We start from the raw sequence: 12,459 nt of genomic DNA, 5'->3' as shown, positions 1-12,459 counted from the left end.
TAACAGGATTCTTTACGTATTTTGTTTCTTAAAATGTCTTATCCATATTTTTTATAAACAGGTTACAACTTCTCACTCACTCTCACTCTTAGTTTATAAATATTGTTAATGAAACTTAATTAATTCACTAACCAGCTTTTGAACAAGATATTTAACATAATGTGAAAAACCTGTCCTGGCAAGCAGGTTTAAGGTGTCACTTTAGTTGTGTTTGTACAGTTTGTGTTGCCGCGGAGAGTGATCATAAAGAGCAAAAGTATTGACGTCCTCGGGTACAGCCAGAAGCACAGCTAAATCATCTGTCATCATCAATCTAGCTGATGATCTTAAAGCTATTCACAAGGAACATAGGGAAGAAAAACGTGACTTAATTCCAATATTTTCTATAACAAATGCATGATTTTCCCTTTTAAAATTATACTTCTTTTTTTTTTTAACAACGAATGAAAGAAATGACGTATTGGAGGTGCAGTTGCGCAGTTTGAACGCTTGGTGTCAGTATTGTTCCAAATCAGGCATGCTCTGTGGGATGTAAACACTCGGGTAGGCCGCCGTCTGTCCCAGCTCCGCAGACATTTGTGTACACGTATTACGGCTGCATGGGTTGGACCCAAGAGTCAATGGGAACGAGCTAACTTAACGCTGGCTAGCTTTCAAGTGGAAACCGATCTAGGCTATCTTGGGTAACATATGTACTTGGGTGAACCGTGTGAAAACCTGTCGTTTTCTCATAGTATCAGGACTAGCACACTTTCGTGCATGGGAAGCAGGCGACGTCTGCTGCGTGTGGCTAAAGACGGTTCAAGGTAAATGATGTTCTTGCTATTTTCGGGCTATGTCTAAATACTGGAACGATCAGTAACTCGTAAAATCTTAGTTCTCACCCGTGACTGTTAACGTGAACAATGCGACATTACTTTAAAGTAAAGCAGATTAGCTTTACTTAACTCAAAAACTGCGGTTTAGTATCAGCGTGTATCACGGCTTGTTGGCGCTGTTGCTTGTGTTAAATGTTTGCTGTTGATCTCCAAACTACTTTATAAAGGACTCTGGCTATCGCCTGGAACAAAAAACCCAAACCTAAAAAACACTTCATCCTTTGATAAGCAGTGTATTTATTCTTGCAGGGTAGTGTCTGCTAAAGTCACATTTATTCAACATGTAACCTCCTGTAGTGTTGTCCGAGGCGTCGACTTTAGAGCCTTCTGGAAGACATACAGTGTGCATACTGTTGCATTTGATGCTAGATCTCCATTTCGTCATTTCACAACATCAGCAAGCCATAAAAGGAATCGGGAGCTCGGCGTCTAATGCATCTGTACTCAGCTTACTGCCCGTCCCCTAAAGTGTTTTTGATAGGTAAACAATATTATGTGTGTGTCAGTAGACTAAGCAAAGGATTTAAACTGCTCAGCAGTAGTGTTGGCTGTGTTGCAGCTAAGCATATGCGTCAGTCCAGCTGCAAAGAAGTGACTTGCAAGTTGCAACAGCTCTCAAAGTAGAGATCAAGCGGACTTTTAACCCACCAGAAGTTATTATAACAGGAAGAAACGTCACCAGACTCAATTAAAGTGCATTTCATTCGTACTTTAAATTCCTAAAGCAATTTAAACTGATCTAAATGTATAATATTGCCAGATTAATAACCTAATACAGTGCATTATATTGAGGGATGCGCAGACTGTGTTTTTTAGTTTAATATAGAGTGTGCCAATTCACAAAAGTCATCTTAGGCTTTTACTCTAATATTGCATGGTCTTCCCGTCACCAAAGACCATGCAATATTAGAGTAAAAACCGTACCGATCACAGATGTCCTATGAGCTTGAAAATGGCGGGGAGGAAGAACTCTGTTAACAGGAAGAATTTACCAGCAGATCCAGACTTAGTGAGGAAGGGCTATCTACCTTAACTGTTCAGAGAAGGAGAAAAGAGATGACAAACAAACTATGTGAGAGAGAAGAGAAAAGTTGCTAATATCGCTATGATCATTTGGCCAGGTTGAAATTGATGTGACACAAAGGATAAATATCAGCTATCAATGTCATTTTATTTGCCAATATGCCAGTATAATAATCGTTTCCTCTACCTGTACTTAGCTCATCATTTCACTGAAATAATCAGTTTCAATACACAAATAATAAATAATAATAAATAATCAGTTTCAATACACATTTACCTCAGATTAGCATTTATTTTTTTGTTGTAGCTTGAGCTAGGGCTGTGCGATATGACCAAAATCTCATATCCCGATATAAAACATCTATCTTCCGATAACGATATAAATCACAAAAAATTTAATATTTTAATATTTTCTGTAAATTCTGTGAATCTCGGGTAGGTGAAGTGTTTCCAGCTGGGCATCTTGTACCCGGAGTCGAGTGTTTTAACCGATGCATGAAACTACACATTTTTAGACAGGTTGTAACTGCCACCGTTTTCTTTGTGAGTATTTATTACACGGTGTGCTGCGGGGAAAAGCCTGTTCTAATGTTTGAATCTAAGGTTTATTTTTTAGCACCTGACGACTCTTTTTTTGCTTCTCATCCGTCAATACTGTGCATACTTTTTCACGTGATTCCGTTTATTTTGAAAATTCTCAACAGGATCTTGAGCTTTATTGTGAAAGGTTTATGTGGAAAATAAACAAGCGGACATGCGATGGTTTTACCGTCGTTGTTGCTAACGACAACCCATAAAGCAGGTGCTTGTCTGTCCTTAGTGTGGTTATATTAAATATAAGAGAAAGAGAGAACTTTAAGAAATTAATATAGCCACTACAGTGACCATCAAAACGATGAAAAAAATATGCAAACAGTTTATTTTGCAACACCACGAAACAAACGATAGCGTAAAATGAAACGATAGACGTTTTTATATCGTCATCCGATATATATTTTATATCGAACAGCCCTAGTTTGAGCCACAGTGCATCGGTGAACAACTTTGGCTCATGTGGTGTCAATTGCCAAATTCCCAACAAACACATAACAACTTCTCACTCTTTTTGTATGTCAGCAAGTCAAATCTGTGAACCCAGGGGACATGAAGCTTCAAGAACTTTCCTGTGACCCCCATATTTAAGAGTCCTTGGAGAACATGGATCAAGGAGTTACAATAAATCGTGTGTGACTAAGCGAAGCAGAGGATGATCGTGTTATGTACTCGCCACCTACACTCTATGTATGTGCCTGTGGCTGAACAAGAAAAAAGTACATTTGAATCCATTTTTGGTCATTTTACACAGATTACAGTGGTTTTCTCCCTCAGAGAACTTATCGCCAACAACTAGTACTGAAAACAAAAAGTAACATTTAACTTGTCGTGAGACGAAAAGCCAAGCTGTAATTATTACTGTAAACAATGTGTCAGGTGTGTTTATATTAGCGTGTGGCCCGTGAGAAATCTTATAACTGCAGTACCTAACTGAATGCATCCAGTTAAGCCTATGATTTCCACCCTGTGGCGCATCAAAGCAAAGATAATACCTACAAATACAATCACCAGTAATGCATTACATTATTTGTGTAGCTCAGAAAGAGAATCCTAAAAGCCACAAATCAGTAATGCTGTCACTTCAGTGTAGTTTCAGTGTTTTGATCCCCCCGGCCACCATTTTCCCCCTTGTGAGTTTTTCTCTTCTTCCCCACAATTTCACTAACTGGTGTTTATGTTATCCTCATTTATTTAATAAGTATGATCAGGCAGATTGGACTTATATTTATATTATATTTAGTGTATATTTATATAAAAAAGCAAGACAAAAAAGCCTTATAGTTAATGTTTTAGATTGGCTGTAGCTGTTTCTCCCAGTGAATAAACCATCCATTGCTGGAATTTAAGTACTGGTATTATATAAAATGAGCTGCTGCCAGCACATATGATTTCCCACACTACTGTAATGCTAGATTTTTGTGGGCCAAATGTAGCTCTCATTATGTGGGTGCACGTTGAAGAATAGCCTTCAGCAAGACCATTGAAATGCTGATGGTACACTGGGAAAATCTGCACTTGTGTGTGTGAAGTCAAAGGCCTTCCCACCTCAGAGTGTGTGTCTGTGTGTGTTATTATAAGTCAGGCCTGTGTTTTAACACCCTCACAAAGCACATGGACTTTTTTTCTCCTCTGAGATTTGGGTCTCTCATGCTCAGCCAGACAAATTTGATGTAATTCCCCTCCTAGAAATGGGAACACGAAAGCCGAGTGACTGTAAATATCTTCTTGACTGAAACTTCAAGCTTTACATTGAGCTAAGAGAGTTGTCTGTTAGGTGTTGTTCATTTTGAGTAAAGACAGTAAATGCTTCTGCCTTTGTGGTCTTTCTCAGTTCCCCATGAAGTTATTCCCTAACGCCTTCTTCTGGCCTTTCTGTGGGTTTCATTAGCTATGCACACTGCATCTCAGGGCCCCTTTGAGTTCTTTGGCAAACAAAAGAAGCAACAATCTCTGTATCCAGGATTTATAGAGAGGCCTTGCTGCAGTTGGCGTGCCTTGTTGGAAGGAATGTCTCCTAAGGCCACCTGGACATTGGCATCTGTCTAAGCATGTCCTGTCGTGAGATGATTACATTTTAGTTGCTACTCTCAGAATGCTTGTATATCCTGACAGAAACATCTAATATAAAATACACTAGGATTTGTTTTTGAGCTTTACTTTTTTCAATGATTCTCATTATTAATGAGATTCACAATTTAGCTGGGTTATAGGAATCCTCCAGTGCATGTCAGGAAATAACATGGGTTTTACCCAATGTAAATGGCTGACGATTGTGTGACATCAGCCAGGTTTTACATCAGTTTTGAAAAGGCTAGATGTTCACTTTACACATTTAGTGTATTCTATTTCAGTGATGCACAAAGCTTTGAGTTAAAAGAGACCTCCATGCAAGATAAAACCTAGAGAGGTCCATTTCTCAGGATCAGTTAATGATTCCCTGACAGTTTAAGTTTTCACAAAGAATAAATTTGTTAAGATGTTCTTTTAATAATGTCTATCTTTATGGTAGTTTTTTTTTTTTTTAAATTTGATTCACGTGGCTGTAATTCAAATATTTATCATGATTTTCCGATCAAGGAGCAGTACTGCCAATGCTTTGTTTTGTAATTGAATGAATGAATTGATTGGACTCTAAGCTTCATTTTGCTGATTGTTTGTTTGATTGATTGCTGAAATGGGCTGAGTAAAATCTGACAGAGACCTTGCACTGCTCACATCAGTTAGTGCTGGTTTTAGTAACTCATTCTATGCAGGTCTCAACAGCTGTTGAAAGTTGTCCTGTGAGTGCTGGACTGACTGGAAAAAGCTTAGTGGTAGATGTAAAGGCCAGTGGTCTTTATGGTCATGCAAACCGTCATTTTTAGTAGGATTTCACAAATCAAATGGAAATGAATTCGTTGATGCACTCATGGTTTAGTTATAGTAAATGGTTAATATTTTACCTGCCTTGTTCTCTGCTCCTCTTTTTAAATAACCCTTCATGTGTTTGTGGGAGTGCGCTCATTGCACAGACCTTTGCTGCTTTTGTCTTGTTTTTCTGCAAGGTTAATGTTACCCTCTGTGTGTTCGGATGTCTTTTTGTTCTCCATCCATGTTGACTTAATGCAGAGACACTGTAGAGCTGCAGAATGAGGATTTGTTTGTTTAGCTCTGTCGTCATATCGCCGATGAAGGTCAGTAAATGTGTCCCCCACGGTGACAGGTCAGCAGCTGGGTGGTGTTATGAAAATAGTAAAGTTGGTGTATCAACTTCCTGTTTCTCTCTGTTCCAGAATAGACTTGGCACAGGCCCCTGTTTATATTAGATGCTATGTCTTTTATGACAAAGTAAAGCATCTTTGTTTTTCTAGATGTTTCATATTCAGTGGGATAAATCATATATATTTTTTTTTTTAGTCATTCAGAGTAGAGATGCTAAACTATGCGTAAACAGCTGAGTGAACCAGCAAAGTCCAGTCGCCGTCTTTTCAAGCTCCTTAGGCTACCATGACCTGGATGACTGAGGACCTACACAGATGATACTGAAGGAGCAAGGGTTTGTGCAGTTTTAGGGAGCCAGCATGCATTGTTGCCCAAAGAGGGAAAATTAACAAACAAAATAATAAGATTTCAGACAGTGCCATAGGATGCGCTGCAGAGAGGGCATTGCATTTCTAAGCTGACACAGTTGTGTTAGAGCAGTTTGAGCCAATAGCCCGATAGTGTAACACGTACGTACAGGCTGTTGTGTCCTTAATTTTGCATTGTATATGTGATGGATTGAGTTTTAATGTGTTTTCTCTGCATATTGTTCGTGGTCTTTGTTTGTTTTTTGGGTGATTGAGTTTATAATAATGATTGATTAATGGTTTCAAAGTGAAAGTGTTACTGGTAGTCATTGCTGTAGTTAGTCTCTCAGATAGTGAGTTGTTTTTGTTTTTTGTAATCTTTGCATTGCAGTTTTGCTCCTGTTTGTGAGATGACTGCTCGATGTCATATACATTAAGTTTGTGGTGAAATGAGACTGAAAAAAAAAAACCTGTTCTGTTTCCTTTTTAGATCTGTTACTTCAGATTTGCATTTCACGTCAGTGGTATCCAAAGCTCAATAACATCAAATCATTTCATAGTGAAGATACTATATTAAAGGACGGTTTCTTATATTGTCACGAAGTCTGGCTGTTTCTCTTGGCAGGAGGAAAAAAAGCTTAGCTAAGACACTTTCAGTGTGCACCATAGTTCATTCCTATCACCACACTTACCACAAATTGTCCCTCCTCCTATGATGTGATACTAGATACAGAGAAATTAGTCATCTTTTTCAGGGTAGTTTTTGAAATGATTGGTTTCCTGTCAGGTCTCAGTATCCAGACTTCCTGTCGGGGTGAAGGTGAAGTTAAAAAGTGTTTCTCAGGTGTGAGGTGAATTTCTTTCTGCTGAGCACAGTGATATGCTTCCTGCTCTAATCTTGTTTCACTTGAAGGAAGCCGGTCGTTTGGAGCACTTTGACCCCTTCTGAGTTTGATCATCATATGACTAAAGGACCGTGTGTCGTTGAGTCGATCAAAGGTTCTTAAGAGTGGAATACTTTTTGCGTTGGATTTGAAATATTTAAGCTGTCCTTTTTAATGAAGGCATGCTGGATTTCCTCATGGAAAGCAGCTGTAGCTTGGATTGTTTGGAGTAGCAGGTAGGAGTGGATTTAAGATGTCCTGCATTCATTTTATGCTGTTATTTGATGGTTGTTCTTCTTTTCTTATTTTTATCCAGTATAGTCTCTCTTTATGATAATAGATTATCAGTTTCCAAGTGTTGCTTTGAGCCATTCTTCATGCTGCAGTCAGTAGTGTCCAGTGAAACAGAGACAGTATTGTCACCGATTATAGTGGTGTGGCATGTAGTGCACAAAAATCCCGTCCTCGGTAAACCTGAAATGTCAGTTATGACCAAAAAGAATGGATGGTACTTGTGCATTAGTAATGTTTACAGATAAAGAAAGCAGTATCTTTATTTTAAAGGGATTTATTGTTCTTATTTCCTACACCATATATATTTTTATTCTCCAACTGGTTTCTTGATTTATACTTCAAAATAATCATTAATCTTTTCATGCGCTGACTTGAAGCAGCTCCTCAGTTTTAGCTCCTGTCCTTTGAAGGTTACCTCCACTTTAAATGGATAAATGGTGTTTGGCTATCCCCCACAAACTGGAGCTTCTGTGTTCACAGCTAAACTGTCTGTAACTGAACATTTGTCTCGTACAGATTACTTGCACGTGTACTGACCTCATTATCTAAAACTTGGACCTTTTTTAATATGAGCATCAACCATTGTAACGCACATATTGCAAATATGCAAGTAAAAGCATAATGTTTCTCCTATAAAGTAAATAAAATCCACAGAACATCATTTTAAGAACCTCCAGAATTGTGACAGAATTATTTTAATCCCGTCCTTGGTCAACGCGCCTTTACTGGAATACGAGCAAGTCATTTAAAGTATTGATTGTGGTATCAGAAAGAGACAGATTTGTTTGCCAATGCTGACTTTGTAAACTAAGCAGGTGTATCGATCCAGCTGACACTGACTCCTGGCGCTGCTTCCAACAAAGCTGATAATGTAGCACTAAAGGCTGCTGGGATGTATTGATATTCTATCAGGAGGAAGATGTTTTGATAAATATTTAACTCTTTGTAAATGTAGGCTTCATGTAAGTGACTGGAAGTGATGTTAAGTGGTGTAGTTCAGACTAGGATGTGGTTAGTGAAAGTGTTTAATACTGTATTTTGATGAAACTGAGAGATTTCAGAAGGCTTGGGCTCATGCTTCTCATCTTCTGCAGGTGGCGACAGACAAGGTTGCTGGTAAGCTGAGTTCTACTCTCTCATGGGTGAAGAACTCGGTGTCCCACACGGTCAGTCAGATGGCTAGCCAGGTGGCCACGCCCACATCCTTGCAGACCACTGCTACCTCCTCCTCCACCTCTTTGTCCTCGCCTGGCCTCTCCCCATCCTCGCCGGCCCAGCTCAGTCCTGATGATGTGGAGCTACTTGCCAAGCTCGAGGAGCAGAACAGGTAAGCTTCTCGTGCGAACTGACTCATGTTTGATTTCAGGTTGCGTGGCACAGGATGGACTGTATTGAACCATTCTTTGAGACAGTTTGTGATGTAGTTATAGAGGGGTGGAGAATACAGTCTGACTGGTTTGGAGATAGTTGGAAGAACTGGTCTTTGGACATTGAGACCTTACAGAGACACAAAGTTAATTTCCTCTGGACAATGTAGACTATAACCTCTGTTTGCTAGTCATGAAGCACAATCCTTTGTCAAGATTCTATTCTATAACCATTCTATTTACCATTTACCAAGATTATGATGGCATGTGACATGTGAGCAATACTCACTGACCATTTAAGGTAAACTTTGCTAATAGTAGTATTAACTATGAAGTAAGATTTTAGAAAGTTGATAGTAGGGCTGGAGAGTATATTATAAGTATATTGATATGTATTAAAATTAGGCATAGGGTAAATAGATAAAATTACTTCATATAGGGCTGTTCAAGAACAAAAGTCACAAAGTGATTTAAAATTTAAAAGGGGTCTGATAATACACTTTACAGTATGCTGAATTTAATTTTATGGCGTTTTGAGAAAGGTTACCTTGTGTAAAGCTGTGCCAGCATTTATATTTTGCTTCTTTTACTCTTTGTAGTGCTTGCCCATACACTTTCTTTCTGTGCTCTGCAAGCAAACCTGGCAAGAACTTCATTGGAGCCTTCCCCCAGCTATTTTAGCCAGAGCCAAAAAGAAAATCACCGGCGTTGCAATGACTTTTTTTTTTTTTTAAACTGGCAGGCTGTGAGGCTTACCACTTAAGCACGGGTATCATAGGTGAACATGGGCCTGTTTGTCTGTCATGGTTCATGTCCACTACTTCAGTATTATCATTTGGAGCTTTTTAATGACATTAATTTATAGCTGTACGGTTAAATGCCCATTCTAACCCAGAACGGGCCATGTGCAAGCCCAGTTTGCACCTGTGAACGATGGTTTGTTGATTTGTTGAAACAACACAAGCAAAAAGTACGGCAGAGTCAGCATACACTGTCTGGATTTAGTTGTGCGTGTCATCATGTATTTATGGTACAGCCGCATGGAGACAGTGAAACATTGGCTGGAATCACATTTATTGAGTATTGTTATTTTATTTATCTTAAATAGATATACCAGAAAGTCTTACTAAGCTTCAGGGATTTTCCAGTAGCTCGTGACTGAGAAACTTGCGGCTTAATATGACCTATGAAATTATTTTTTTGTGTGTTCTGGTCACAGTTTATTTTAATAGTGTGATAAATCACACATGGCTTTCAGTACCATCTGATCATGTATTGAGCTAAGTAGAAAATACCAGTATTGTATGCCACTATTCAGTCTGAAAATACATGAATATGAGCTTTTTGGTCCACACTTCAGAGCTCTAGTTGATGGAATAGAACCTCAGTGTGACCCAGTCTAGCTCATGATGTTCTAAATGTAAGTGCTAATGGACTAAACTCAGACTGTGACAATTGCATTGAGGGAATATTCATCCTCCTACCTAAAAATGGGAAGCAGGTTATGATGGATGATGTGAAAAGGAACTCATTATTCTATGCAGTTTGTTCTTGTCAGCAGCAGGCACACTGAAATGTGCAAATGTTGTAGGGCATCAGCTTCCTGTACACCCCAAACAAGTTGAACTTCCTCAGGAAGTACAGTTGTTTCTGGTCTGGTTTTGTTCTGCTGGTGTTTACAATAATATACTCAAAATTGCAAGTGAAAAAATTCTTTATTCTTATTAGAGATGGCACGATACCACTTTTTTATGTCCGATACCGATATCATAAATTTGGATATCTGCCGATACCGATATGAATCCGATATAGTGTTTTTTAATCAACAAAACTGTTTTTTAAATATCTTGCTGCATTTTGTATAAGTTCATACTCAAGTTTAAAACAACAACTACACTAAAGCTATTCTGTTATACCTGTATGCAAAAAAAAATATTTCATAGTTCAGCAATACTGATCAATCTAATAAACTTAAATCCTCCCTATTCTGGTATTTTAAAGAGTACTTAGCATATATATTAAGCAACCTAACTAATAGAGTTCCAACTCCCAGCAACAAATGGCCTGTATTTATATAGTGCTTTACTAGTCCCTAAGGACCCCAAAGCGCTTTACATATCCAGTCATCCACCCATTCACGCACACATTCACACACTGGTGATGGCAAGCTACATTGTAGCCACAGCCACCCTGGGGCGCGCTGACGGAGGCGAGGCTGCCGGACACTGGCGCCACCGGGCCCTCTGACCACCACCAGTAGGCAACGGGTGAAGTGTCTTGCCCAAGGACACAACGACCAAGACTGTCCAAGCCGGGGCTCGAACCGGCAACCTTCCGATTACAAGGCGAACTCCCAACTCTTGAGCCACGATCGCCCCAATAAAAATAAATAAATAAAAAATAGGGAACCACCCCTCACGCTCCACCTCATGATGCTTAATCGACGTAATCAACCTTAATTTGATGCAGTGTGGAAAAAAAATGCACAGAAATCAATTATTTTTCAAGAAATATTAAATAGATTCAACATCTTTCTTCAACAAAATTGCAGACTGCACAGATGGTACCTTCCCAAAGGGAAAAAGTACTATAGCTTACTAGGGTATATATATTAGACTTAATAGTTACTATATACAGTAATTGACTTCTATTCATTTTACATCAAATTAAAACTTTGGGTGTCAGATAATTATTTATTAAAAGCTAGACATTTTAAATGAGAATAAGAAAGAAAAGTATGTCTTTGTGCCCCCTTTTCCCTGTTCATGCCCTATCGGCCCCCCTGGCTAAACTTTGCTAGATCCGCCCCTGCACAGTTACCAGCGTCAGCTACGTAGAAAAAGATCCTCGAGTAGAAAGTAATATTAAATACATTCTAACAATAGCTGATCAAGCTTAAACGTGCTGCTGTTGTTCAGCCGCTGGTTTCCTCTTTCTGGTGCAAAGTGGGCCAAAAACAAACTAGAGAGACGGACTCGCGACAGAAAAGCCGATCAGCTGATCGTTAAGCAGTTTCATGATTGAAGTAGCAGCAAGAAGAGGCAGTCGTTTGTTAAGCTTAACGCAGGAATGCTTTACAAACATTCAGAGATGGACTTACACACTTGCTTTACTTCTCTCGGGATAACTTTATCGGAGATGAAATGCCGGGTTGCTAGCGAAGCTCCACATGCTATCCAGACCACCCACAGGTCCCGCATGCCACAGCCGCTCTATCACGTGATGCATACTGCTCCAACGTGCTAACGTTCTGAGGTGAGTTACGGGGTGTTGCAAGTTTTGTGAGGTGCTTTCGTGATATTTAATGGATCGGATTACATTTTTTATTTTTCTCCGATATCCGATCCAGTAATTTAGGTCAGTATCGGACCGATACCGATACGTAATATCGGATCGGTCCATCTCTAATTCTTATTGGTGCAAATACTATCTAAGATAAGTCACAACCTAATTTAATCATATAGTGGAGTGGTTGAATATTAATTATTTAAACCTTATTGAAAATCTCAAATCCACAAAACCTTTGTCTTATTATGTTGTATTTGGGCAGTTGTGCACACCTCTCTTATTACCGTCACTGAATCATTTTGCAGATCCTACAAATGTATCTTTTGCTACACATGCAGAAACACATTAGTGATGTTCAGATTGCAAACTAGCCACTTTTAGATGAAAGAGCGTAAAGTATTGATGGAATAAAAGTTAACACTCAGTAGTTAGTCAGGTTCTAGTCTGTTAACATTTAGGTGCTTTAATAATGCCTTCTTCTCCAATAAATGCAAGATGGTGTGTTGCTTTTGATATAATATATCTGATAGATATCTGAATATGAGTATAAAGATTCTTTAGGAATAGGCAAGCTTTCTATTTT

General features: G+C 38.8%; 1 protein-coding gene across 2 annotated transcripts in view; it reads left to right on the top strand.

The window, feature by feature from the left end:
* Positions 1-536: 536 nt before the first annotated feature.
* Positions 537-12,459, top strand: part of evi5b (ecotropic viral integration site 5b) — a 44,991-nt gene continuing 33,068 nt past the window's right edge. For both annotated transcript variants that reach the window (XM_082523419.1, XM_082523418.1), the window contains exons 1-2: positions 537-806; positions 8,316-8,548. In XM_082523419.1, the coding sequence (XP_082379545.1) occupies positions 8,397-8,548 (152 nt within the window). In that variant the 5' untranslated portion in view covers positions 537-806; positions 8,316-8,396. The remainder of the gene's footprint in view (positions 807-8,315; positions 8,549-12,459) is intronic.

This window comes from Aulonocara stuartgranti (assembly GCF_965226115.1).
Source record: "Aulonocara stuartgranti genome assembly, chromosome: 23".
In the NCBI taxonomy this organism is placed as follows: Eukaryota; Metazoa; Chordata; class Actinopteri; order Cichliformes; family Cichlidae; genus Aulonocara; species Aulonocara stuartgranti.
Note: the sequence above shows the minus strand (reverse complement) of the source record. Positions and strands in the feature narration are given on the sequence as shown.